This window comes from Rhinopithecus roxellana, chromosome 20 (genome assembly GCF_007565055.1).
Source record: "Rhinopithecus roxellana isolate Shanxi Qingling chromosome 20, ASM756505v1, whole genome shotgun sequence".
Taxonomy (NCBI): Eukaryota; Metazoa; Chordata; class Mammalia; order Primates; family Cercopithecidae; genus Rhinopithecus; species Rhinopithecus roxellana.
The window spans coordinates 8,456,926-8,481,029 of NC_044568.1; the positions used below are offsets into that span (position 1 = coordinate 8,456,926).

Genomic DNA, 24,104 nt, shown 5'->3' on the forward strand with positions numbered 1-24,104 from the left:
GTGATCTGCCTGCCTTAGCCTCCCACCATGCTGGGATTACAGGGGTGAGCCGCCTTGCCCAGTGTCATTTTAATTTTTATGTTTGTAGAGATGAGTTCTCGCTCTGTTGTCCAGGCTAGTCTGGAACTCCTGAACTCAAGCAATCCTCCTGCCTCATCCTCCCAAAATACTAGGATACAGGTGTGAACCACTGCACCCGGCTCTTTTGTCCATTTTAAAAATTGTGTTTTTGGCCAGGCACAGTGGCCCATGCCTGTAATCCTAGCACTTTGGGAAGCTGAGGTGGGAGGATCACTTCAGCCCAGGACTTCAAGATCAGCCTGGGCAACAAAGCGAGACTCATCTCTACAAAAAACTAAACAAATAAAAATTAAATATACATTTTCCATATGACCCCGCAATTCCACTCCTAGGTAGCTATCAATGAGAAATGAAAATGTGTCCAAACAAAAACCTGTATATGAATATTCATAAACACATTATTCATAATAGCCCCAAAATGAAAAGAATCCACATGTCCATCAACGGGGCATAATCTATTCATACAATGGGAATAGCTTAGCAATGAAAAGGAATGAACTGTCAGAGACATTCGGACCAGAGTGACTCCATCTTGAGTGAGGGTTAGGAAAATAAGGCTGGGACTTGCTGGACTGAATTCCAGAAAGTAAGGCATTCCTAGACTGGAGATGTTTATGGTTAAGGAAACAAATTAATAATGTTTACTAAGCCAGGGGCGGTGGCTCATGCCTGTAATCCCAACACTTTGGAAGGCTGAGGCAGGTGGATCACGAGGTCAGGAGTTCCAGACCAGCCTGGTCAAGATGGTGAAACCCCATCTCTACTAAAAATAAAAAAAATAAAAAAATAAAAACAAATTAGCCAGACATGGTGGTGGGTGCCTGTAATCCCAGCTACTTGGGAGGCTGAGGCAGAGAACTGTTTGAACCCAGGAGGGTTCATGAGCCGAGATCATGCCACTGCACTCCAGCCTGGGCAACCGTGTGAGACTCAAAAAAAAAAAAAAAAAAAATTAGCCAAGCATGGTGGCACACACCTATAATCCCAACTACTCAGGAGGCTAAGGCAGAAGAATCACTTGAACCTGGGAGGCGGAGGTTGCAGTGAGCTGAGAGAGCACCACTGCACTCCAGCCCAGGCAACAAGAGCAAAGTTCCATCTCAAATAATAATATAATAATGTTTACTAAACAGACCCAGACTTGGGAGTGTCCAGATATCCCAATATATGGAGAACAAAGGCATTCCTAATTTTGCTTTAAAGATAAGAATATTGATTCTTGCTAAATATAGTAATTAAAATTAGCCGGGCGCAGTGGCTCATGCCTGTAATCCCAGCACTTTGGGAGGCCAAGGCAGGCGGATCACGAGGTCAGGAATTCAAGACCAGCCTGGCCAACATGGTGAAACCCCCGTCTCTATTAAAAATACAAAAATTAGTTGGGCATGGTGTTCCCGTAATCCCAGCTACTTGGGAGGCTGAGGCAGGAGAATTGCTTGAATCGGGACCCAGGAGGCGGAGGTTGCAGTGAGCCGAGATTGCGCCACTGCATTCCAGTCTGGTCAACAGAGCGAGACTCCATCACAAAAAAAAATATATATATATCCTTTTATCACAAACCCTTGTAGCAGAGCACATCTCCCCATACGTATGAGTCTTGTACATAAGGTGGACACCTTCCTTCCTCTTACTTCCAGGAATGTCCTACTCTGTCTATGGAGTAGCTGTACTTTCACTAGTTTACTTTTTTTTTTTTTTGAGATGGAGTCTCACTCTGTAGCCCAGGCTGCAGTGCAATGGCATGATCTCAGCTCACTGTAACCTCTGCCTCCCAGGTTCAAGTGAGTCTCCTGCCTCAGCCTCCCAAGTAGCTGGCATTATAGGCCCCCACCACCTCACCCAGCTAATTTTTGTATTTTTAGTAAAGACGGGGTTTCGCCATGTTGGCCAGGCTGGTCTTGAATTCCTGACCTTAGGTGATAAGCCCACCTCGGCCTCCCAAAGTGGTAGCATTACAGGCGTTAGCCACTGCGCCTGGCCCAGTTTACTTTCTTAATAAACTTGCTTTTACTTCACACTGCGGACTAGTCCTGAATTCCTTCTTGTGCAAGATCCAAGAACCTTCACTTGGGGTCTGGATTGGGACCCCATTCTGTAACAGAACTACTGATACAAACTCAGAAACATTGTGTTAAGTGAAAGAAGCCAGACACAAAACACTGCATACTGTGTTATTCATTTATATGAACACCCAGAGAAGGCAAAAGTAAGGTGATAGAAAGCAGATTAGTGGTTGCCTGGGGTCATGGGCAAGAAAAGGAAACTTTTGCACAACCGTGTACATCTACCAAAACTCACTGAAGACCAGGCATGGTGGTTCACACCTGTAATTCCAGTGCTTAGGGAGGCTGAAATGGGAAGACTGTTTGAGGTCAGGAGTTTGAGGCTGCAGTGAGCTATGATTGCACCACTGCACGCCAGCCTGGGTGACACAGCAAGACCCTGTCTCTACATAAATAATTTTTTGAAAAAATTCACTTAACTGTATGCTTAAAATGAGTCAATATTTAGGTATACTAATTAAACTACAATAGGCCAGGAGTGGTGGCTCACTTGAGTTCAGGAGTTCGAGACCAGCCTGGCCAACATGAGGAAATCCTGTCTCTACTAAAAATACAAACAGCCAGGCGTGATGGTGAACATCTGTAATCCTAACTACTTGGGAGGCTGAGCCAGGAAAATTGCTTGAACCTCACTGCAGAGGTTGCAGTGAGCCAAGATTGTACCACTGCACTCCAGCCTGGACAACAGACTGAGACTCTGTCTCAAAAAAAGAAAAGAAAAGAAAGTATCATTCTGGCTGCAGCAAGGAAGATGGCTTTGAGAGGCCAGAGGGAAAACAGCCACCCATGAAGCAACTGTGGCACTAGCCTAGGCTGCAGGCAGTGGTGGGTTGGTCTAGGACACCATTAAGAGGGGCAGAGGGAGCTGATTTGGGAGGGAGCTGGGCTGTTAAGTTGAATGGGTGATGCAGTGGTGTGGGAGATGAAGAGGGATCAAGAATGAAGCTTTTGGCCGGGCGCGGGGGCTCAAGCCTGTAATCCCAGCACTTTGGGAGGCCGAGACGGGCGGATCACGAGGTCAGGAGATCGAGACCATCCTGGCTAACACAGTGAAACCCCGTCTCTACTAAAAAATGCAAAAAACTAGCTGGGCGAGGTGGCGGGCGCCTGTAGTCCCAGCTACTTGGGAGGCTGAGGCAGGAGAATGGCGTGAACCCGGGAGGCGGAGCTTGCAGTAAGCCGAAATCCGACCACTGCACTCCAGCCTGGACAACAGAGCGAGACTCCGTCTCAAAAAAAAAAAAAAAAGAATGAAGCTTTTCTGGCTCATGCAGAGATGGATGGTGCTGGGATTCCTTAAGACAGGAATTCAATCATTCAGCAAACATTTGTTAGGATACTACTGTGTCAAGGTGTCAGACACCAAGCAAGAAACTTTTTTGAGATGGAGGTCTTGCTCTGTTGCTCAGGCTGGTGTGCAGTGGCACAATCACAGCTCACTGCAGCCTCAAACTCCTGGGCTCAAGCGATCCTCCCGCCTCAGCCTCCTGAGTAGCTGGGACTACAGGCATGCACCATACTCTTGGCTAATTTGTTTACGTTTGCAGAGATGGGGTCTCGCTAGATTGCCCAGGCTGGTCTGGAACTCCTGGCCTCAAGTGATCCTCCCACCTCAGCCCCCTGAAGTGCTGGGATTACAGGTGTTAGCCAGGAACTCCTGGCCTCAAGTGATCCTCCCACCTCAGGTCCCTGAAGTGCTGGGATTACAGGTGTTAGCCACTGCAGCCCAGCCAAGAGATTTTTAAGAACAAGAGTTTATTTTTCAGGGAGCTTATAGTCCCATACGGGAGCAAAACCTGGACGCATGGATGGGTGTACCAAGCCAGAATCCAAGCAGAGGTGGGACACACAAAAGACGATGTGACCAGTCCTATGAGGAGCCTTATGGAGGAACTGACCCTGAGTTGGAGGGGGTGACAGAGGTAGGGAGGTAGGAAACTGTAAAGGCATAGAGAAAAAAGGCAAAATGGTATCTTGCTACTTCAAGTGTGATCAGCTGCATCACATCACTTGGGACCTTGCTGGAAATGCAGCATCTCACGCCCCATCCCAGCTGCTGATCCAGCATCTGCACACTAACAAAGTCCCCAGACAACCTGTGTGCACACTGATGAGAGAGTCTCTGGTCTCCTTGAGAATTTTGAGCCATACATCAGACCTACCTGCATCTATACCGGGCTGTGCAATGGGAGGCCCTGTGGTCTGGAGCAGGTTCATTCATCTTTCTAGGCTTCTGTTTTTCTTTGCTTTGCTTTGCTTTTTTGAGACAGAGTCTCACTCTGTTGCCCAGGCTGGAGTGCAGTGGCACAATCTCAGCTCACTGCAACCTCCGCCTCCCAGGTTCAAGCGATTATCCTGCCTTAGCCTCCCGAGTAGCTGGGATTACAGGCGTGCCTCACTACATCTGGTTATTTTTATTTTTATTTTTTCGTAGAGATAGGGGTTCACCACGTTGGCCAGGGTGGTCTCGAACTTCTGACCTCAAATGATCCATCCGCTTCAGCCTCCCAAAGTGCTGGGATTATAGGCATGAGCCACTGTGCCCAGCCCTAAGCTTCTGTTTTTCTTCTGTAAAATGGGAATAAGAACACCTACTTCACAGGATTGCTCCGAGGATGAATGAGGTTATAAAAAGAGCCAAGGTTGGTATGTGGCACTGAGTAAAGGCGCATTAAAGTTTCAAGGGTCTCTAATCAGGAGAGGAAGCTCATCCAGAACCAGGTGCAGTGGTTCATGCCTATAATCCTAGCCCTTTGGGAGGCCAAGGCAGGAAAATTGATTGAGGCCAGGAGTTCCAGACCAGCTTGGGAAACCCAGCGAGATTCCACCTCTACACAAAAATTTAACAACTAGCAGGTGTAATGTCATGCACCTGTAGTCCCAGCTACTCAGGAGACTGAGGTGGGAGGATTGCTTGAGTCCACAAGATCGAGGCTGCAGTGAGCTATGATAGCACCACTACACTCCAGCCTAGGTGACAGAGAAGACACTATCTCAAAAAAACAAAACAAGGCTGGGAACGATGGCTCACACCTATAATCCCAGCACTTTGGGAGGCAGAGGCAGACTGCTTGAGCTCAGCAGTTCAAGATCAGCCTGGGCAACATAGTGAGATCCCCCCTCTACAAAAGATACAAAAAAATTAGGTGGGCATGTTGGCATGCACCTGTGGTCCCAGCTAATCAGGAGGCTGAGGTGGCAGGATCACTTGAGCCCGGGCAGCAGAGGTTGCAGTGAGCCAAGATCACACCACTGCACTCCAGCCTGGTGACAGAACAAGACCCTATTTAAAAAAAAAAAGAAAAGAAAAAGAAAGAAGGAAACATCACCCTAGATATTCTTTTAGACATGTAAAAGGATGAACACTCTCATCATAAAAGATAAAGAAATGCAGTCTTTTACAATGAATAAGTACTCTTTCCCATATCCTTCCCAGATTAAGTCAGGGGAAGGTATGAGGAAACTGAAGCCTTCCAGCACTTGCTAGGGTACACGTAAAAAGGTACATGCACTTTGGTTAGCAATCTGACAGTATTCAAGAATTAGTGACCAGTGATTCCACTCTCAGATGGAAGCCCCCGAGAAAAATCCGACACAGGTACCCCAAAGGGAACACTATATTGCTTGCAATAGCGACATGCTGGAATTAGAACTAGGTTTGGTTATAAGTGATAGAAACCCTAAAATAAGTGATTTAAAGCGAGGCAGCAGTCCCTCTTTCATGTGAAAGCCCAGAGGTCAGCAATGCCAGGCCAATGAGGTGCCACATGGATGCTGTGATCCAGGCGCCTTCTCTCACCATCCTGGCCCATGTGGCTTCTGTTTCAGAGGTCACCTAAAGTCAGCAGGGCTGCTCCACTTCCGGTAAGCAGGCAGGAGGCAAGCAAAGGAGAGGGGACAAGCTGCCCGCTATGCACACTTCTGGGAAGTGATACTCCATTCCACTTATACCCCAGGAGCCTGTATGGGCACTTGGCTACATCTAGCTACAATGGAGGCCAGGAAGTACTGTCTTAATTTTTTTTTTTTTTTTGAGACAGGATCTTGATTGTTGCCCAGGCTGGAGTGGGTTGGCACAACCGTAGCTCATTGCAACCTCAACCTCCTGGGTTCAAGCGATCCTCCCACCTCAGCCTCCCAGGGTGCTAGGTGGGATTCCAGGTGTGTGCCCCCATGCCCAGCCAGTTTTTATTCTGAGTGTCTCTGTGCCTCACTAAAAACCATGGGTTCTAGTACCGCAGAAGGAGGAAGAATGGATGTGAAGGACTAACAGTTTCTGTCACAAGGGTCTTAGTGGGGGGTCACATGAGGGCCACAAAGACAAAAATCCTCCAGTATACACAAGTTGAACATATTGCCATTTATTCTGTTGAGGTTAAATGTATAATTTTAACATATTCAAACTTATTAATGGACATTTAAAAAGCTAAAAAGTGGAGAGCTGTACCATGTTGTAGATTCTTTTAATGTCATAAAATTCAAAGGAATGCCACATTCCAACAAAACATTTTAAGAAATTGACATACTTTTGTTAAAATCATGCAAATGTCAGAGAAAGGTTAATGGCTTTTTTTTTTAGTAGACATTACTGAGAAAAATGGCTTATTGTATCACAAAAAGTGAAACTTGGATCTCATATACAAAGGTGTATTTCACTGGATCTTTTATTTATTTATTTATTTATTTATTTATTTATTTATTTATTTATTTCAGACAGAGTTTCACTCTTGTCGCCCAGGCTGGAGTGCAATGGCGCGATCTCGACTCACTGCAACCTCTGCCTCCTGGGTTCAAGCAATTCTCCTGCCTCAGCCTCCCGACGTAGCTGGGATTATAGGCGTGCGCCACCACACCTAGGTTTTTTTCTTTCTTTGTTTGTTTTTTGTATTTTCAGTAGAGACAAGGTGTCACCACGTTGGCCAGGCTGGTCTTGAACTCCTGACCTCTGGTGATCCACCACCTCAGCCTCCCAAAGTGCTGGGATTAAAGGCATAAGAAACTATGCCCAGCTGATTTCTTTTTCTTTTTTTAAGAGACAAGGTCTCACTGTGTTGCCCAGGCTGGTCTCAAACTTCTGGGCTCAAGCAATCCTCGTACCTTGGCCTCCTGAGTACAAAAGTGCATCTCAAATAGTTTTAAAATGATGTTCAATATTTAGCAACCAGTACAGCCCAGCATTAACCAATCAGAAGAAGTGTCTGACTGTTGAGAACAGATGCAGCCAAGGTGCCACCCCTGTGTGTACCAGCTGGACTTCAGCACTGTGTAGTGTTTTCAATATGAAAGGAAAAGCTAAATAGCTAACAGGAGAAAATGTAAAATATCTTAACAACTCTATCAAATAAGCAATCAAAAAGCAACCAACTGCAGAACAAGATAGTTCATAATACTGTCTACACTAAAATTAAATTTTTCTTTTTTTTTTTTTTTTTGAGATACAGTCTCTCTCTGTCACTCAGGCTGAAGTGTAGTGGCGCTGTCTTGGCTCATTGCAACCTCCACCTCCCGGGTTCAAGTGATTCTCCTGCCTCTGCCTCCCGAGTAGCTGGGATTACAAGCATGCACCACCACGCCCAGCTAATTTTTGTATTTTTAGTAGAGATGGGATTTCACCAACTTGGTCAGGGCGGTCTTGAACTCCTGGCCCTAAGTGATCCACCCACCTCGGCCACCAAAAGTGCTGGGATTACAGACGTGAGCCATCACGCCTAGCCAAAATTAAGAATTTCTGTTCAGTGAAGATACCCCTAGATAAAAGAAATTTTCAATTTTTTCCCCTTTAAATTTTTTTTTTTTTTTTTTTTTTTTTGAGACAGAGCCTTGCTCTGTCCCCAGGCTGAAGTGCAGTGGTAGAACCTTGGGTCACTGCAATCTCCACCTCCCGGATTTAAGTGATTCCCCTGCCTCAGCCTCCAGAGTAGCTGGGACTACAGGTATACGCCACCATGACCAGCTAATTTTGTTGGCCAGGATGGTCTCAATCTCCTGACCTCGTGATCCACCCGCCTCGGCCTCCCAAAGCCCCCTTTTTAATTTTTTTTTGTAGAGACAAGGTCTCGCTATGTTGCCCAGGCTGGTCTCAAACTCCTGGGCTGAAGCGATCTTTCTGCCTCAGCCTCCCGAAGTGTTGGGATTACTGGTGAACCTCCATACCCAGCCCAAATGTCCATTCTTGGAATTATTTGCAATTGCCCAGGAATGTACAAGCAACTCCTGAGAATAAACCAAAAAAGATAAGAAACTCCATGAGAAAATGGGCAATGCACAGGCAAGGAAACCAGAAAGGCTAAATGAAAAAATTCCCCAAATGAATGCTGATCAGATCAATGTATATTAAAGCACAGCACCACTATATACCTATCAGAGTGGCAAAAATTAGGTAGTCTGGCAATACAAGTGCTGGCAAGGATAAGGAGAAAAGGGTGGCCTCAAGTAGGGGGGTCAGTCACCATTCTAAAGAAAATCTGGAAAACCATAAAGAAACTGACCTCTGTGACCTATAAGCCCACCCTGGGTACATATGCCACACAAGCACAGAAGGGAACACACGAAAGGATGTTTATCGTGGCCTGTATCCGGTGCCGAGGGGGTCAGAGGCACCCAGGTGTCCCCCATTGAGGTAATGTGTGTAAGTGGCAATTGACATTGTGGAGTGCCACGTGGCAGGTCAAAGCAATACTGCATTTCTAGAAGAGGTAATGGGGCTAGATCTTAGCACACATTGAGTGAAAATGGCGTAAGACGTATTGCACAATAGCACTATGTACAGTAAAAGCATATGTTCACACATGAAACGTGGTATTTTACAAATACATTCATATTCAAAGACGTGGGTGCTTATGGGAGAGGATGGTGTAAAGGAAGGGAAAAAAGCCATAAAACCAGAGAATCTTTGCATGGGATTGTATTCCTGAGATCCCAAACCAAAGGGATGAATGTGCTGTTATGCCTTAAATGTGTGCACCAGGAAACGTAAACTAGAAAGGGTGGATCTGAAGGGTCCTCGGGTGAGGAAGACCCCCAGGGCTGAGAATCCACCACCTTCATCCTTCAAAAGAGTACCCCAGTTGTCTGCTTACACTTCAGCCAGCAGGTGTGAGCTTGGTCATTTCCTGCAAACCAGGCAACCACACCAGTGTATAAGCCTCAAGTAAATGTCACTCCCAAGCTCCAAATGGGACTAAGTCCTCTGCTAGGCTAGGCATGGTGTAAGTCCCAGGCCTGGAAGCTCCCACCCAACCCTCATTTGTTTCAGTTCACTTTCAATATATGCATAGTTTCATAGAGCAGACATTTCCATGAGGAAAACAGGATGATGGTGAAAGGGGAGGGGTGAGGGGACATCTCCATGTCACAGAGGCTGCAAAACTCAGCATGACTTGTGGACAGAGCCACAGGCCACCCAGGGCAACACCACCCACACAACTCACCAAGTGGTTAACGGCTCTAAACCAGGGTCAACAGGAGGGGACAAAAGTCACTCCTTGATTTTGCTGCAGCTTAAAGGTAAGTTCTACCTCAGCTTCTGCTAGCCCTTATGGGGCAAAAAAACGGGGAGTCATTCTCCCCAAGTCCAGGCTGGGCCATTAAACAGGGAGTGGGGTGTCAGCCCCAGACCTCAATGAGGTCCCCAGATTCCATGCCCAGGTCAGCTGGCAGCTCCCTGCCTGAAAGCTTTGTCCCATCAAAGAAGAAGGAGAGCTTCCGTCCCGACAGTCCCATGGCCTCCTCATAGCGGGACATGAGGGTCTTTAGAGGGGAATCCTGGATGGAAAGAAATAAAAATGTACATCAGAACATGAAAGGGGGTGGGGATCCTGTAGGGACAGACAGGAAACTTGGGACAGGGAGGACAGGGGAAGGGGCGGAAACAATAAAGTCAGGGCCCCATGCGGGAAAAGGAGAGAGGACAAAGAAGCCAGCCCAGCCCGGCTCCTCTCTGGGAGCTGGGACAAATCCTGTCATCCCTCTGGGCTCCAAGTTGCTCAGGCAGAGGGTGGGGGCCACAAGCCCAAGGCTTAGGGGTGCAGGCTCTGAGTCAGGCAAGTCCTCCCAGCCTCGGCCTCCTCCCCCATGAAACGGAAGTGTGTACCAATGACTAAGAGAGCCCAGATTCTAGAGTAAGGATGAGCCAAGCTGGAGTCCAGGCTCTCACACCTATTAGATTGTGTGAACTTAAAAAAATGTTACAGGTTGTGTCCCCCAGAGAAGACACCTTGTGGTCTTAACCCCTGGTAAGTGTGAATGTGAATGTGATCTGATTTGGAGATGGGGCCTTTGCAGACGCAATCAAGTTGAGATTGTACTGGATTAGAATGAGTGCTAATGCCGTGGGACTGGTAGACAGCTCACTGCAACCTCTGCCTCCTGGGTTCAAGCAATTCTCCCACCTCAGCCTCCTGAGTAGCTGTGACTACAGGCACAGGCCACCGTACCCAGCTGTTTTTGTATTTTTAGTAGAGACAGAGTTTCTCTATGTTGCCCAGGCTGGTCTCAAACTTCCTGAGTTCAGATGATCTACCCACTTTGGCCTCCCAAAGTGCTGGGATGACAGGCGTGAGCCCCTGCGCCCAGCCTGGGACTGGTATGCTCACGAAACAGACACAGAAACAGACATGAGGGGGAGCGCACGCATGGTGACAGAGCAAGAACACCAAGGACTGCGGGCCGCCAGCAGGAGCCAGGAGGAGACAGGGCAGGTTCCACAGAGAGACCCTGAGGGACTGTGTGATGTTGTCAAATATATATTTGGTCTTTGTATGTTTCCTGGTATAAAATTCCTAAAATCTCTGGGAAAGAGTTAAGTATCTTTTTGTATGCTAATTAGTTGACTGGTGGCTGACAGCCCCTAGAGAGCTTCAGGAACGGTGATGGTCACTAGAAAGACCAAGGTAGGATAAGAGAGTTGGGACTTTTTCCCCACCCCCCAACCTCCAAGGAGGGAGAGAGTGAAGGTTGAGCTACCACCAATAATCCATGGTTTAATCAGTCATGCCTATATAACAAAGCTTCCATAAAAATCCAAAGGACAGGGTTTGGAGAACTTCCCAATCGTTGAACATGTGGTGATTCCCGGAGAATGATGCCCAGGGAGGATATGGAAGCTCTGCACCCTTTTCCCATGCTGTGCCCTACACATCCCTTCATCTGTATCCTTTGTTAACATCCGTTATAATAAACCAGTAAATGCAAGTGTCTCCCTGAGTTCTGTAAGCTGCTCTAGCAAATTAAACCCAAGGAGGGGACCAGGTACAGTGGTTCATGCCTGTAATCCCAACACTTTGGGAGGCCGAGGTGGGAGGATGGGTTGAGCCCAGAAGTTTTTTTTTATTCTTTTTTTTTTTTTTTTTCCTTTGAGACGGAGTCTCACTTTGGCTCTATTTCGGCTCACTGCAAGCTCCGCTTCCCGGGTTCATGCCATTCTCCTGCCTCAGCCTCCAGAGTAGCTGGGACTATAGGCACCTGCCATCACACCCGGCTAATTTTTTGTATTTTTAGTAGAGAAAGGGTTTCACCATGTTAGCCAGGATGGTCTCGACCTCCTGACCTCATGATCCACCCAACTCGGTCTCCCAAAATGCTGGGATTACAGGCGTGACCCACCATGCTGGGCCGAGCCCAGGAGTTTGAGTCCAGCCTGGGCAACATAGTGAGACCCCATCTACACAAAAAAAATTAAAAATTAACCAAGGGTAGTGGCACACACCTGTAGTCCCAGCTACTCAGGAGGCTGAGGTGGAAGGATCACTTGAGCCCAGGAGTTTGAGGCTGTGGTAAGCCAAGATCACACCACTGTACTCCAGCCCAGGCAACAGAGCAAGACCCTGGCTCTCTCTTTTTTTTTTTTGTTGAGACGAAGTCTAGTTTTGTCGCCCAGGCTGGAGTGCAGTGGCTTGATCTTGGCGCACTGCAACCTCTGCCTCCCGGGTTCAAGGGATTCTTCTGCCTCAGTCTCCTGAGTAGCTGGGACTACAGGTGCACACACACCTTAAAAAAAAAAAAGAAAGAAAGAAAAAAATCCTGAGTTTGTTTTTTTCCCCCATATCTTCAGAGACCCTGGCTCAGCTAACACCTTGATTTCAAACTTCTACCCTCCAGGCCGGGCGCGGTGGCTCAAGCCTGTAATCCCAGCACTTTGGGAGGCCGAGACGGGCGGATCACGAGGTCAGGAGATCGAGACCATCCTGGCTAACACGGTGAAACCCCGTCTCTACTAAAAAATACAAAAAACTAGCCGGGCGACGTGGCGGCGCCTGTAGTCCCAGCTACTCGGGAGGCTGAGACAGGAGAATGGCGTGAACCCGGGAGGCGGAGCTTGCAGTGAGCTGAGATCCGGCCACAGCACTCCAGCCTGGGTGACAGAGCGAGACTCCGTCTCAAAAAAAAAAAAAAAAACAAAAAACAAACAAACTTCTACCCTCCAGAACAATGAGAGAATAAATTTATGTTGTTTTAAGCCACCCAATTTGTGGTACTTTGTTACAACAGCCAAAATACAAAAGTGGGGTGCTGCTGGAATAAATAGTTAAATGTAACAGTGGATTTGGAATTGGATCAAGGCTGGAAGAATTTTTTTTTTTTTTTTTTTTGAGCTAGGGTCTTGCTCTGTCTCCTAGGCTGGAGTGCAGTGGCCCAGTCTCGGCTCACTGCAGCCTCAATCTCCTAGGCACAAGCGATCCTCACACCTCAGCCTCCTGGGTAGCTGGAACTATAGGTGTGTGCCAGCATGCTGGGCTAATTTTTGTATTTTTTGTAGAAGCAGGGTTTCACTATGTTGCCTGGGCTGGTCTTGAACTCCTGAGCTCAAGCAATCTGTCCATGTTGGCCTCTCAAAGTGTTAGGATTACAGATGTAAGGCACCCGCCTGGCCGAAGCTGGAAGAATTCTGAGATGCATGTTAGAAAAAACCTAGACTGCCTTGAAGAAACTGCTGGTAGAGGCCGGGCGTGGTGGCTCAAGCCTGTAATCCCAGCACTTTGGGAGGCCGAGACGGGCGGATCACGAGGTCAGGAGATCGAGACCATCCTGGCTAACACAGTGAAACCCCGTCTCTACTAAAAATACAAAAACTAGCCGGGCGAGGTGGCGGGCGCCTGTAGTCCCAGCTACTCGGGAGGCTGAGGCGGGAGAATGGCGCAAACCCGGGAGGCGGAGCTTGCAGTGAACTGAGATCCGGCCACTGCACTCCTAGTCCGGGCGACAGAGCGAGACTCCGCCTCAAAAAAAAAAAAAAAAAGAAACTGCTGGTAGAAATATGGACATTAAAGGGAATGTCCCTGCAGACTCACAAAGAGGAGAGGTGCAGAGAAAGCTCCTATCATCTTAAGAGGATGCATATATTGTTATGAACAGAAGGCTGCTAGAAATATGAATATTAAAGGTGTTTCTGGTGAGGTGTCTGGAGGAAATGAGGAATATGTTATTGGTAACTGGAATAAAACTTTCCAATAAAGGTGGTGCAATCATGGCTCACTACAACCTCGATCTCCCAGGCTCAAGCAATCCTCCTGCCTCAGCCACCTGGGGAGCTAGGACTACAGGAGTTGGGATTACAGGTGTGAGCCACCACACCTGGCCCAATTTCTCCCTTTTAAAATGGGAATGTGTATCCTATGTCTGTCCCATCACTGTATTTTAGAAGTGAATAACTTATTTTCTAGATTTCATGGGTCCACAGAGAGAGGAATTTTGTCCCAGAATGGACCATACCAAGTCTCATCCAAAACTGATTTAATGATTTAGAAAATAAAATTAGGACTTCTTGATTATATTTAAATGAGATTTTGGGCTTAAGAGTTGATGCTGGGATGGGTTAAGACTTGCAGGGATACTGGAATGGGATGTATATATTTTGCAGATGGGAAGGCCATGAATTTGATGGGGGCTAGAGAACAGTGTGTTAACGGTTGAACTGGATTCCCCTGAAAAGGTACTTTGCGGTCCTAACCTCTAGTAAATATGAATGTAACTTTATTTGAAAGTAGGGACTTTGGGCCGGGCGCGGTGGCTCAAGCCTGTAATCCCAGCACTTTGGGAGGCCGAGACGGGCGGATCACAAGGTCAGGAGATCGAGACCATCCTGGCTAATACGGTGAAACCCCGTCTCTACTAAAAAATACAAAAAACCAGCCGGGCGACGAGGCGGGCGCCTGTAGTCCCAGCTACTCGGGAGGCTGAGACAGGAGAATGGCATCAACCCGGGAGGCGGAGCTTGCAGTGAGCTGAGAGCCGGCCACTGCACTCCAGCCTGGGCGGCAGAGCAAGACTCCGTCTCAAAAAAAAAAAAAAAAAAAAAAAAAAAAAAAAAGAAAGTAGGGACTTTGCAGATATAATCAAGTTGAGATGAGGTTGTGCTTGGTTAGGGTGGGGCTAGCCCAACATGACCTATGTCTTTCCAAGAAGAGAGATGAACACAGAGACACATGGAGAACACCATGTGATCACAGAGGGAGAGACTGGAGTGACACAGCTGCAAGCCAAGAAACTCTGGCCACCAGCAGAAGCTAGAAACAGGTAAGGAAGGTTTCCACCCAGATTCTCAGATGGAACCAGGCCGTGCCAATACCTTCAATTCAGACTTCTAGCCTCCAGAAGTGTAAGGAAATAGGTTTCTATTGTTTTAAGCCACCCAGTTTGTGTATTTTGTTACAGTAGACTTAAGAAATGAATGCAGCAGGCCAGGTGTGGTGGCTCACACCTGTAATCCCAACACTTTGGGAGGCCAAGGCGGGTGGATCACTTGAGGTCAGGTGTTTGAGACCAGCCTGGCCAACATGGTGAAACCCCATCTCTACTAAAAATACAAAAATTAGCCCAGCATGTGCATCTGTAATCCCAGCTACTCGGGAGGCTGAGGCAGGAGAATCACTTGAAACTCAGAAGGCGGAGGTTGCAGTGAGCCAAGATCATGCCAGACTCCAGCCTGGGCGACAGACTGAGACTCTCAAAAAAAAAAAAAAAAAATGACTGCACCAAGTTGCTTATTCCATCTCTCTAGAACTCAGTCTTCTTATTGCCAACTGAGGATAACAGTGCTTTCCCACATCAGATTGTTATGAAATTAAATAAGATCCTGAACGTAAGGATATTATCCTTCTGCACAGGGACTGGCACTTAGCCGTGTGGCCTTCATTGTTATTTTGATGGGTTTTACTGATTACCGTCCAAGGGTCCTTTCCGTTTTAATCAGAAGGAGTCAGGAGACCGAGGCAGCACCCAGACTAGGGCAGACAGCACCAGCAGTAGCGATGAGGGAAGCTGAATGATGGGTTTTCCCACTACCTAGAATGTCTGGGAACCCAAGAACATGCAGGGCAGTGTCTCCTGCAAGTCTAGATTAGGGAAATCCATCCTCCATTAACTGACAAGAGAGACGAGAGGCAGCAGAGGACAGGGTGAAGGGCGTGGAGAGCCATCTCTCCCACTCACTCGAGACAGTGAGACTTCCAGTGTCTGGTGTTTCTCCTTTCCCTGCACCCGGAGCTGGAGCTGTTGGGATGTCTCTGTGGCCTCTGGAGAACTTGCTAGTACCACACAGTCTGTGGGAGGCAGAATCAGGAAGCCAGGGCTAAATGGGGGCTTGGAAGCAGGGCCCGTGCTGAACCTCTCCCTGTATCCCCTTCCCCTGGCAAATGCCTCAAGGCCCCACCTCCCTGCCTTCCTCTCACCAATGATGTCAGCCACTCCGAGCTTTAGGGTCCTGGGAGTGGCAGTAGGTGATAGCTCTGTCTCTCCAAAAAGCAAAAGGATCCTGCTTGGGGACACCCCAAGGTGGGTGGCCATGTGGTCCACCACACTCTGCAGGGGCTCCGACTAGGGATGGGGACAAGAAGCAAAAGAGGTCTTCCTGCCTTGAAATCCACACCCCCCCAAACCACCCAAACACAAGCTCTGGCCTTAGCTACTTGCTAAACTCCTCAGCTGTGAGTTTCATCATATTTACCTAGTAAGGTATAGAATAAAATCGTGTCAGCAAGGGGTACAGGCGAGTAACACAAAGAAATATAGCAGCCATGGGTTAGGACAAAGAAAGGGGTGATGGGGATTGTAGCAAACTGGAACTCACATGCCACCTAGACAGGCTGGCTGTTACACAGTTCCAGTTGATTGGCACTGCGTGGGAACGTGGGCCAGTGTGACATCGTCCTATTTTTTTCTTTTTTTTTGAGAGGGAGTTTTGCTCTTGTTAACCAGGTTGGAGTGTAGTGGCGCAATCTCGGCTCACTGCAACCTCCGCCTCCCGGGTTCAAGTGATTCTCCTGCCAGGCTGGTCTCGAACTCTTGAATTCAGGTGATCAACCTGCCTCGGCCTCCCAAAGTACAGGGATTACAGGTGTAAGCCACCACACCTGGCCGCATCTTCCTATTTTTTAAGAGAAGCCAGAAATCTGGACCTTTTTTTTTTTCCTTTCTTTGTATAATTTTAGTAGAGACGGGCTTCACCATATTGGCCGGGCTGGTCTTGAACTCCTGATCTCAAGTGAGATCTGAGGCAGAGTCTCACTCTTTCACCCAGGCTGGAGGGTAGTGGCGCAATCTTGGCTCACTGAAACCTCCTCTCCCTGGGTTCCAGTGATTCTCCTGCCTCAGCCTCTGAGTTGCTGAAATTACACGGACCCACCAACACGCCCAGCTAATTTTTGTATTTTTAGTAGAGATGGGGTTTCATCATGTTGGCCAGGCTGGTCTCAAACTCCTGACCTCAGGTGATCTGCCCGCCTTGGCCTCCCAAAAGTGCTGGGATTACAGGTGTGAGGCACCACACCCAGCCAGAAATCTGGACCTTTGTATGAAATCACCCATCACAAAGGTGACAACAAACTCGTATATTTTTAAAGCACTTGGTCAGGCATGGTGGCTCACACCTCTAATCTCAGCATTTTGAGAGGCCGAGGCGGGAGGCTTGCTTGGGGTCAGGAGTTCAAGATCAGCCTGAGCAACAAAGCAAGATCACACCTCCATTTTTTTTTTTTTTTTTTTAGAGACAAGGGTCTTGCTCTGTCACCCAGGCTGTAGTGCAGTGGCACAATCACAGCTCACTGCAGCCTCCAACTCCTGGACTCAGAAGATTCTCCTGCATCAGCCTCCCAAGTTGCTGGGACTACAGGTCTGCACCACCATGCCTGGTTAATTTTTTTATTTTTAGTAGAGACAAGGTCTCACTATTTTGCCCAGGCTGGTCTTGAAGTCCTGGCCTCTAAGTGATCCTCTCACTTTGGCCTTCCAAAGTGCTGGGATTACAGGAGTGAGCCACCATGCCTGGCCCCCATCTCTATGTTTAAAAAATAAAATAGGCTGGGCACAGTGGCTCATGCCTGTAATCCCAACACTTTGGGAGGCCGACGCAGGGGATCGCTTGAGATCAGGAGTTCAAGACCAGCCTGGCCAATATGGTGAAGCCCTGCCTCTACTAAAAATACAAAAATTAGTCGGGCATGGTGGCGGGCACCTGTAGTCCCAGCTACTTGGGAGGCTGAGGTGGGAGAATCGCTTGAACCTGGGAGGCGAAGTTTTCAGTAAGCCAAGATCATGCCACTGCACTCCAGCCTAGGCAACAGAGTGAGACTCTGTCTCAAAAAATAAAAATAATAAAAAATAATAAAATAAAATAAAATAAAATAAGTCTACAGGGCAAAGAAAGCAGACACACGGTTGGAAAAACCATGGGCTGCGAGTCTGCAACCTCTGCCTTAGTTGCTTGACTGATACACAGTGCATCAGTAATGGTAACGTCTGTCATCATTCCTGGTGTTGAAACAGGTTTATCCCTACAAAAGTATCATGCTTTGCCAGGAAGCTGGGGGAACTCAGGGTTACTGAGTGACATCTGCTGTGTCCAGGGCAGTGAGAGCAAGTCCAAGAGGGAAGCCCAGGTTCCTAGGGAGGAAGGTAAGAGAGACTCCCAAAAAAAGCTTCTTAGAACTGACAGGATGCTTCACACTTGGAATCCCAGCACTTTGGGAGGTCAACGAGGGACAATTTTGGAACCAGCCTGGACACAGTGAGACCACTTTTTGAAGAAAAAAAAAAAAAAGACACAGGATGCTTATGAGGAGCCTTGAAGAATGGGTAGAAAGTTTGCCAGAAAGAGAGGGGAGCACTGGGAAAATGCAGACGGAGGAAACAGAAAGTGTGAAGGCAGGACAGACTGAAAAGAATGATGGGCAGCTCCAGAGAGCAGGATGGGAAAAGGATGACAGTCCCTTCTGCCAGGACACCCCTGCTGGACACCACCATCTCTCCAGAAGCAGATCCTTAGGTCCTTCTCCCATGGGCCTCAGGCACTCACCATTCTGAGGGGCAATCTGACCAGGTCAGCCCGGCAACGGATTTTGAGCGGGAAGAGTCGGGGGGTCTCTGGGAGGGTGGGCCCTTCCACCAAGACCACTTCGTCCTCTTGGCCCTGCTGCTCTTGGCCCTGAGGTAGCTTGGGGCTCAGGCAGGAACGGAGATCCTGGAGGCGCTTGTTCACCTCACTGCAGTGCAGACAGGACTCTGGGTCAACTGGAGTCAGCCACCCTCCCGGAGTGCCCTCTTCCATCCCAGCCAGAGCCCCTACACTTGGCACCTTAATTTCTTGAGTGCCCGAGTATGCTTTCTGCTTTTGGTCCTTGTTGAAGGTGGGGACAGAGGAGAGTTGTCCAGATCCCTGTAGAAGCAAGAGACGGTAGGACGGAGGCAATGGAGGGAGTCTGGCCCCACAAATCCCTAAAAACCAGATTCTTGGACAATCAAGAGGAAGCACAGTCGGACACAATGGATCACACCTGTAATCCCAGCACTTTGGGAGGCTGAGCCAGGAGAATCACTCGAGCCCAGGAGTCCAAGACCAGGCTAGGCAAGATGGGGAGACCCTATTTCTACATAATTAGCCAGGCATAGTGGAACACAGCTGTAGTCCCAGTTACTCAGGAGGCTGAGGTGGGAGGGTCACTTGAACCCAGGAATTTGAGGCTGCAGTAAGCTATGATCACACCACTGCACTCCAGCCTGGGCAATGGAGTGAGGCTCTATCTCTAAAAATGTAAAAATACATTTAAAAAATAAAGAGGGAGCAGCTTCCAATAACCCCCATTTCACTGGAAGGCAGGGGTACGGGAGAGGGAAAGCCTGAGGCATCATTTTTATATTTACATGACCTGAATATTAGGGAAGAAAATGCCTCACTTTTGAGATTGTCACTTCCCAGGAAAACGTCCAATAATATCTGACAGACGGCAAGTACTTACCATATGTCCAGTGTTGTCCAGGCTGGTCTTGAACTCCTGGGCTCAAGTGATTCACTCCCCTTGGCCTCCCAAAGTGCTGGGATTACAGGCAAGAGCCATTGTGCCCAGTCAAGTGTTAACTCTTGATTGACTTAGCAATTTATTGACACAAGTGCCACTATTATTCCCAGGTTTCGGGGAGTTTTTTGTCTGTCTGTTTATTTGCTTTTTAGAGACAGGGTCTCACTCTGTCACCCAGGCTGGAGTACAGTGGCACGATCATGGCTCACTGCAGCCTTCGACTCCTGGGATCAAGTGATCTTCCCACCTCAGCCTCCTGAGCAGCTGGGTTTACAGGAGTATGCCACCATGCTAGGCTAATTTTTATTTTACTTTTTATAGAGACAGGGTCTCTCTCTGTTTCCCAGGCTGTAAAACGGGGTTTTACAGATGAAGAAAGAGAATCATGGAGAGGACAGAAGCCGGATTGGAACCACACCTTAAACTCGCATTACTAGGGTCTCAGAATCCACTCCCAAGGGTGGTCCTGAAGGGTTCACTGTCACCTCCCAGGGTAAGCCACCTCTTTTCCCGAGCACTTCATTCCCCACATGAACCTCAACAGTCCTTCTATCCCTTCTTCTTACCCTTTCAAGAGCCACCCAAGGGTCCTACCTGCCTCCGCTTACCCCTTCAACTCATTTCCTGCTCCCAGGGCCCAAGGGCCCTGGCCTCACTCACAGAAACTCTGTCTTTTTCTTCTCTTCTTTATCCTTAGTCCTCAGCTTTGTCTTCCAGGGAGAGCCTGGTGATGGCGAGCCCTCCTGGTAGAGACCACTCGAATCTGCCAGCTCCACCTCTGGGGGCAAAGGAAGAGAAGGTAGAAGGAGGTTATCCAAGGGAGGCCAGCAAAGGCCAAGAAGAAACAAGTCAGAGGCTTCAAGAAGATCCCAGGAAAGGAGGAGACCACGGAGCCCCTGGCACACACAGGGCCACACGATAATACTGGGAAAGGGGGCAGGAGATGAGACTGCTATTTAGTATAAAGATAGCTCATATTAACTTAAAATTGACTTACATTTCTCATGAAAGGAAACCAGGTATTATTTTCTATAATACAGAAATTTCTATTTGCCCGCTGTCAATAAAAGATCATCACAAGGCCGGGCGCGATGGCTCAAGCCTGTAATCCCAGCACTTTGGGAGGCCGAGACGGGCGGATCACGAGGTCAGGAGTTCGAGACCATCCTGGCTAACACGGTGAAACCCCGTCTCTACTAAAAAAAATACAAAAAGCTAGCCGGGCGAGGTGGCGGGCGCCTGTAGTCCCAGCTACTCCAGAGGCTGAGGCAGGAGAATGGCGTAAACCAGGGAGGCAGAGCTTGCAGTGAACTGAGATCCGGCCACTGCACTCCAGCCTGGGCGACAGAGCGAGACTCCGTCTCAAAAAAAAAAAAAAAAAAAAAAAGATCATCACAAACCACAAAAATAAATACTGTGAAAATTAAAAAATAAGAAACCCTAGATCAGTGGCTCTCAACCAGGGACAATTTTGCCTCTGAGGGGACATGTAGCAATGTCTAGAGACAATATTGGTTATCAAAATGTGGAGGGCGAGGGGGCTGAGGTATAATACTTCCCAGGGATGGAAGTCAGGATGCCGCTAAACTTTCTACAATGTACAGGATAGCTTCTAACACCAAAGAATTTTCCAGTCCAAAAAATACCAGTAATGCTGAAGGCGTGAAATTCTGTCCTAACTAAATATAGCAGCTGCGAGAGGCCTGTGATTCTACATTTCTTTTTTCTTTTTTTTTTGAGACTGGGTCTTACTGTGTCACCTAGGTTGGAGTGCAGTGGCATGATCATGGCTCACTGCAGCCTCGACTTCCTGAGCTCAGGTGATTCTCCCACCTCAGCCTCCTGAGTAGCTAGGACTACAAGTACACATCACCACGCCTTTTTTTTTATTTTTCTGTAAAAATAGGGTCTCATCATATTGCACAGGCTGGTCTTGAACTCCTGGGCTCCAGCAATCCTCCCATCTCAGCCTCCCAAAGTGCTGGGATTACAGCACTTTGAGCCACTGCGCCCAGCTGATTCTGCATTTCTAGCAAGCTGGGCCCATGTTTTGAGTATCAGGGATAGGGGTACCTTTTGCATAGCACTTCTATGTCCTAGGTACTGTCCTAAAGCATATATCTAGCCAAGAGGCAGCTCTCCCTATATTCCCTTTCGTTAATTCTCACCAAAATCTGCACCAAAATGGGGTCTACTATTATCCCCACTTTCATAATGAGGAAATTGAAGCATTGAGAAATTAAGAAACTTGCCCAGGCCGGGCATGGTGGCTCACGCCTATAATCCCAGCACTTTGGGAGGCCAAGGCAGACAGATCACCTAAGGTCAGGAGTTTGAGATCAGCCTGGCCAACATGATGAAACCCCATCTCTACTAAAAACACAAAAATTAGCCAGACATGGTGGTGGGCACCTGTAATCCCTGCTACTCAGGAGGCTGAGGCAGGAGAATGGCTTGACCCTGGGAGATGGAGGTTGCAGTGAGCTGAGATCGCGCCACTACACTCCAGCCTGGGTGACAAAGTGAGACTGTCTCAAAAAAAAAAAAGAAAAAAGAAATTTGCCTAAGATCACACAGCTATTAAGAGATAGAGCTGAGGCTGGGCACGGTGGCTCATGCCTGTAATCTCAGCACTTTGGGAGGCCAAGATGGGTGGATCACCTGAGGTCAGGAGTTCAAGACCAGCCAGGCCAACATGGTGAAACCCCCATCTCTACTAAAAAATACAAAAAATTAGCCAGGCGTGGTGGTGCGCGCCTGTAATCCCAGCTACTGGGAAGGCTTGGGCAGGAGAATTGCTTGAACCCAGGAAAAAGAGATCGCGCCATTGCACTCCAGCTTGGGCAACAAGAGCGAAACTCTGTCTCAAAAAAAAAAGAGAGAGAGCGAGAACTGAGATTCAAACCCAGGCCAGATGGCTCCTGTCTGCTTTTAATCACCCCACCATACTCCCTCATGGCACAAGAGTCTTGGTCCAAGGTCTCCATTCGCCCACTGGATTATTTCCTTTTTAGACTTGATTCCTATTCCCTGCCCTTGAGTTTGCAAAAAATGCATCACTGGGGGAGGACAAAGACAGGGCATCCCTGATAAGATTCAGAGAACACCCTGCTGGCTCCAGTGTTCCCAAGGAACTTGCTGTAGATGTAACAAGGTGTCACAGATTCTCAACACCTCACTGCCTCTTGCCCTGCCCAGGACTACGGAATCAGCACCTCTTTAGGTGGCACCAGAAATGTATACATTAATACATTCTATGCTTGTTAACAATCCAGCTCCTGTGGCTGGGATGCAGGAATCCCCTCTCCCACACCCTTCCCTTGAGCCTCAGGAGACAACTGACTGCAGAAATATAAACCACAGAAAGTCTCCTAAGAGAAGCCAGCGCTGCATGCCTCTCCCTGAATGCCCTCCCTTACCTTCCTCATCCCCTGGAGGATAGAGTTTCAGGAGGGATAGGTCATCTGGTATAAGGCAAAGGCTACTTTTAACCTGCAAAGACAAGGAGGGAGACGGGTCAGGCCCAAGTCCTCCCCCTACAGAAGGAAAAAACGGGGTGATTATTCCCTGACAACCAGCTCCCAAATCCTCCCTAAGATCGTGGACACCTTGACCCTCTCCTGGCAACCTAGGAATCCAGCTTCCCCAGGATTCAGAATGGAAGTACCCTTCACCCTTTCCTCCATCTGCCTAAGACAGTCTGAAGATGTGTGCTTCCTTGTCCTTTTTAACTAGGTTACTAGTCGCCCCTCTACCCCAGACTCTTAGGGATTCTCAGCCCCCTAGCTCACACGACCATCGGGGGACCCCGGCCTCCTGGAGCTGCCCAGTCCTCTCTGAACCCGCATGGACTCCAACCCCCAATACCCCAGCTCCCTGGCTTCATTTGCCACGGGCCCCAACCTCGAAATCCAACGGCCCCAGGTCCTCCCAGTCCCTCTCCAAACCCTCAAGAACCCCAGTTCTTCAGCCTCCTTGTGCCCCCAAGACTCTAGCTCCTAGAAATCCTAAACTTCCAACGCATCCCACCCTCCTTCACCACCCTGGTCTGCAGAAAGTCCCGGAGCCCTGCCTCTCCCTGCCTCCAACACCCTAGCCCCCCAGGACCAGCCCCAGAACCCCAGCCTCAACACCCCTACAGCCCTACCCCCGCCGGAGGCCAAGCCCCTGGCCCTTCCGCCTGTCCCCTCCCCGGGACCAGACGCACCTTCCCCGAGTACACCGGAACCAACGGAGCCTCCCCCGGATCCAGTACCAGCCGCCGCCGCCGCCTGACCGGCTCCCGCGGGGGTCCTGCGGGCCGCGCGTCCGCCCCTTCGCTGTCACTGTCGCTGTCATCCCGGGACGCGACCGGTCCCGGGGACTCCGAGGGTGCAACCTCAACCTCGTCGGCGGCACAGCGAGCGCTGGTGACCTCCACAATTTCCTCATCGCTGTCGCTGACCAAGTCCACAGACACGACGTCCAGAGTGCTCCGGGATGGAGACCGCTGGGCCCGAGGACGCCGGCCCCGACCGCCCCAGCCGCTCCGACCCCCTCGGCCCGTACCGCTACCTCGGGACAAGCGACCGCGCTTCCCCACAGGCTCCGCCATAGCACACGTTCCTCCACAACACACGCCCGCCTCCTCTCACCTCGCCCTGCCCCCTTCAGCGACTTTCGCCTTGCATTG

The 24,104-nt window shown here is 48.8% G+C and overlaps 1 protein-coding gene across 1 annotated transcript; it reads right to left on the minus strand.

The window, feature by feature from the left end:
• Positions 1 to 8,940: 8,940 nt before the first annotated feature.
• On the minus strand, positions 8,941 to 24,101 carry NFATC2IP (nuclear factor of activated T cells 2 interacting protein). The gene is made up of 8 exons (XM_010388648.2): positions 23,640 to 24,101; positions 22,852 to 22,924; positions 20,093 to 20,210; positions 18,712 to 18,792; positions 18,433 to 18,619; positions 15,812 to 15,956; positions 15,573 to 15,682; positions 8,941 to 9,908 (listed from the first exon to the last, which is right to left on the minus strand). The coding sequence occupies exons 1-8, from the start codon at positions 24,024 to 24,026 to the stop codon at positions 9,750 to 9,752; spliced, it is 1,260 nt and encodes a 419-aa protein (XP_010386950.1). The 5' UTR covers positions 24,027 to 24,101; the 3' UTR covers positions 8,941 to 9,749.
• Between the last annotated feature and the right edge of the window lie 3 nt (positions 24,102 to 24,104).

What these genes read in the sequence shown, in the direction of transcription:
- NFATC2IP (XM_010388648.2), bottom strand. Translation starts at nt 24,026, where the DNA reads ATGGCGGAGCCTGTGGGGAAGCGCGGTCGCTTGTCCCGAGGTAGCGGT. An exon ending in TCCTCCAGGGGATGAGGAAG is followed by an intron (nt 20,211 to 22,851) that starts GTAAGGGAGGGC and finishes CTTTGCCCCCAG; the next exon opens with AGGTGGAGCTGGCAGATTCG. An exon ending in TCAGATTGCCCCTCAGAATG is followed by an intron (nt 15,957 to 18,432) that starts GTGAGTGCCTGA and finishes CCCCATCCCTAG; the next exon opens with TCGGAGCCCCTGCAGAGTGT.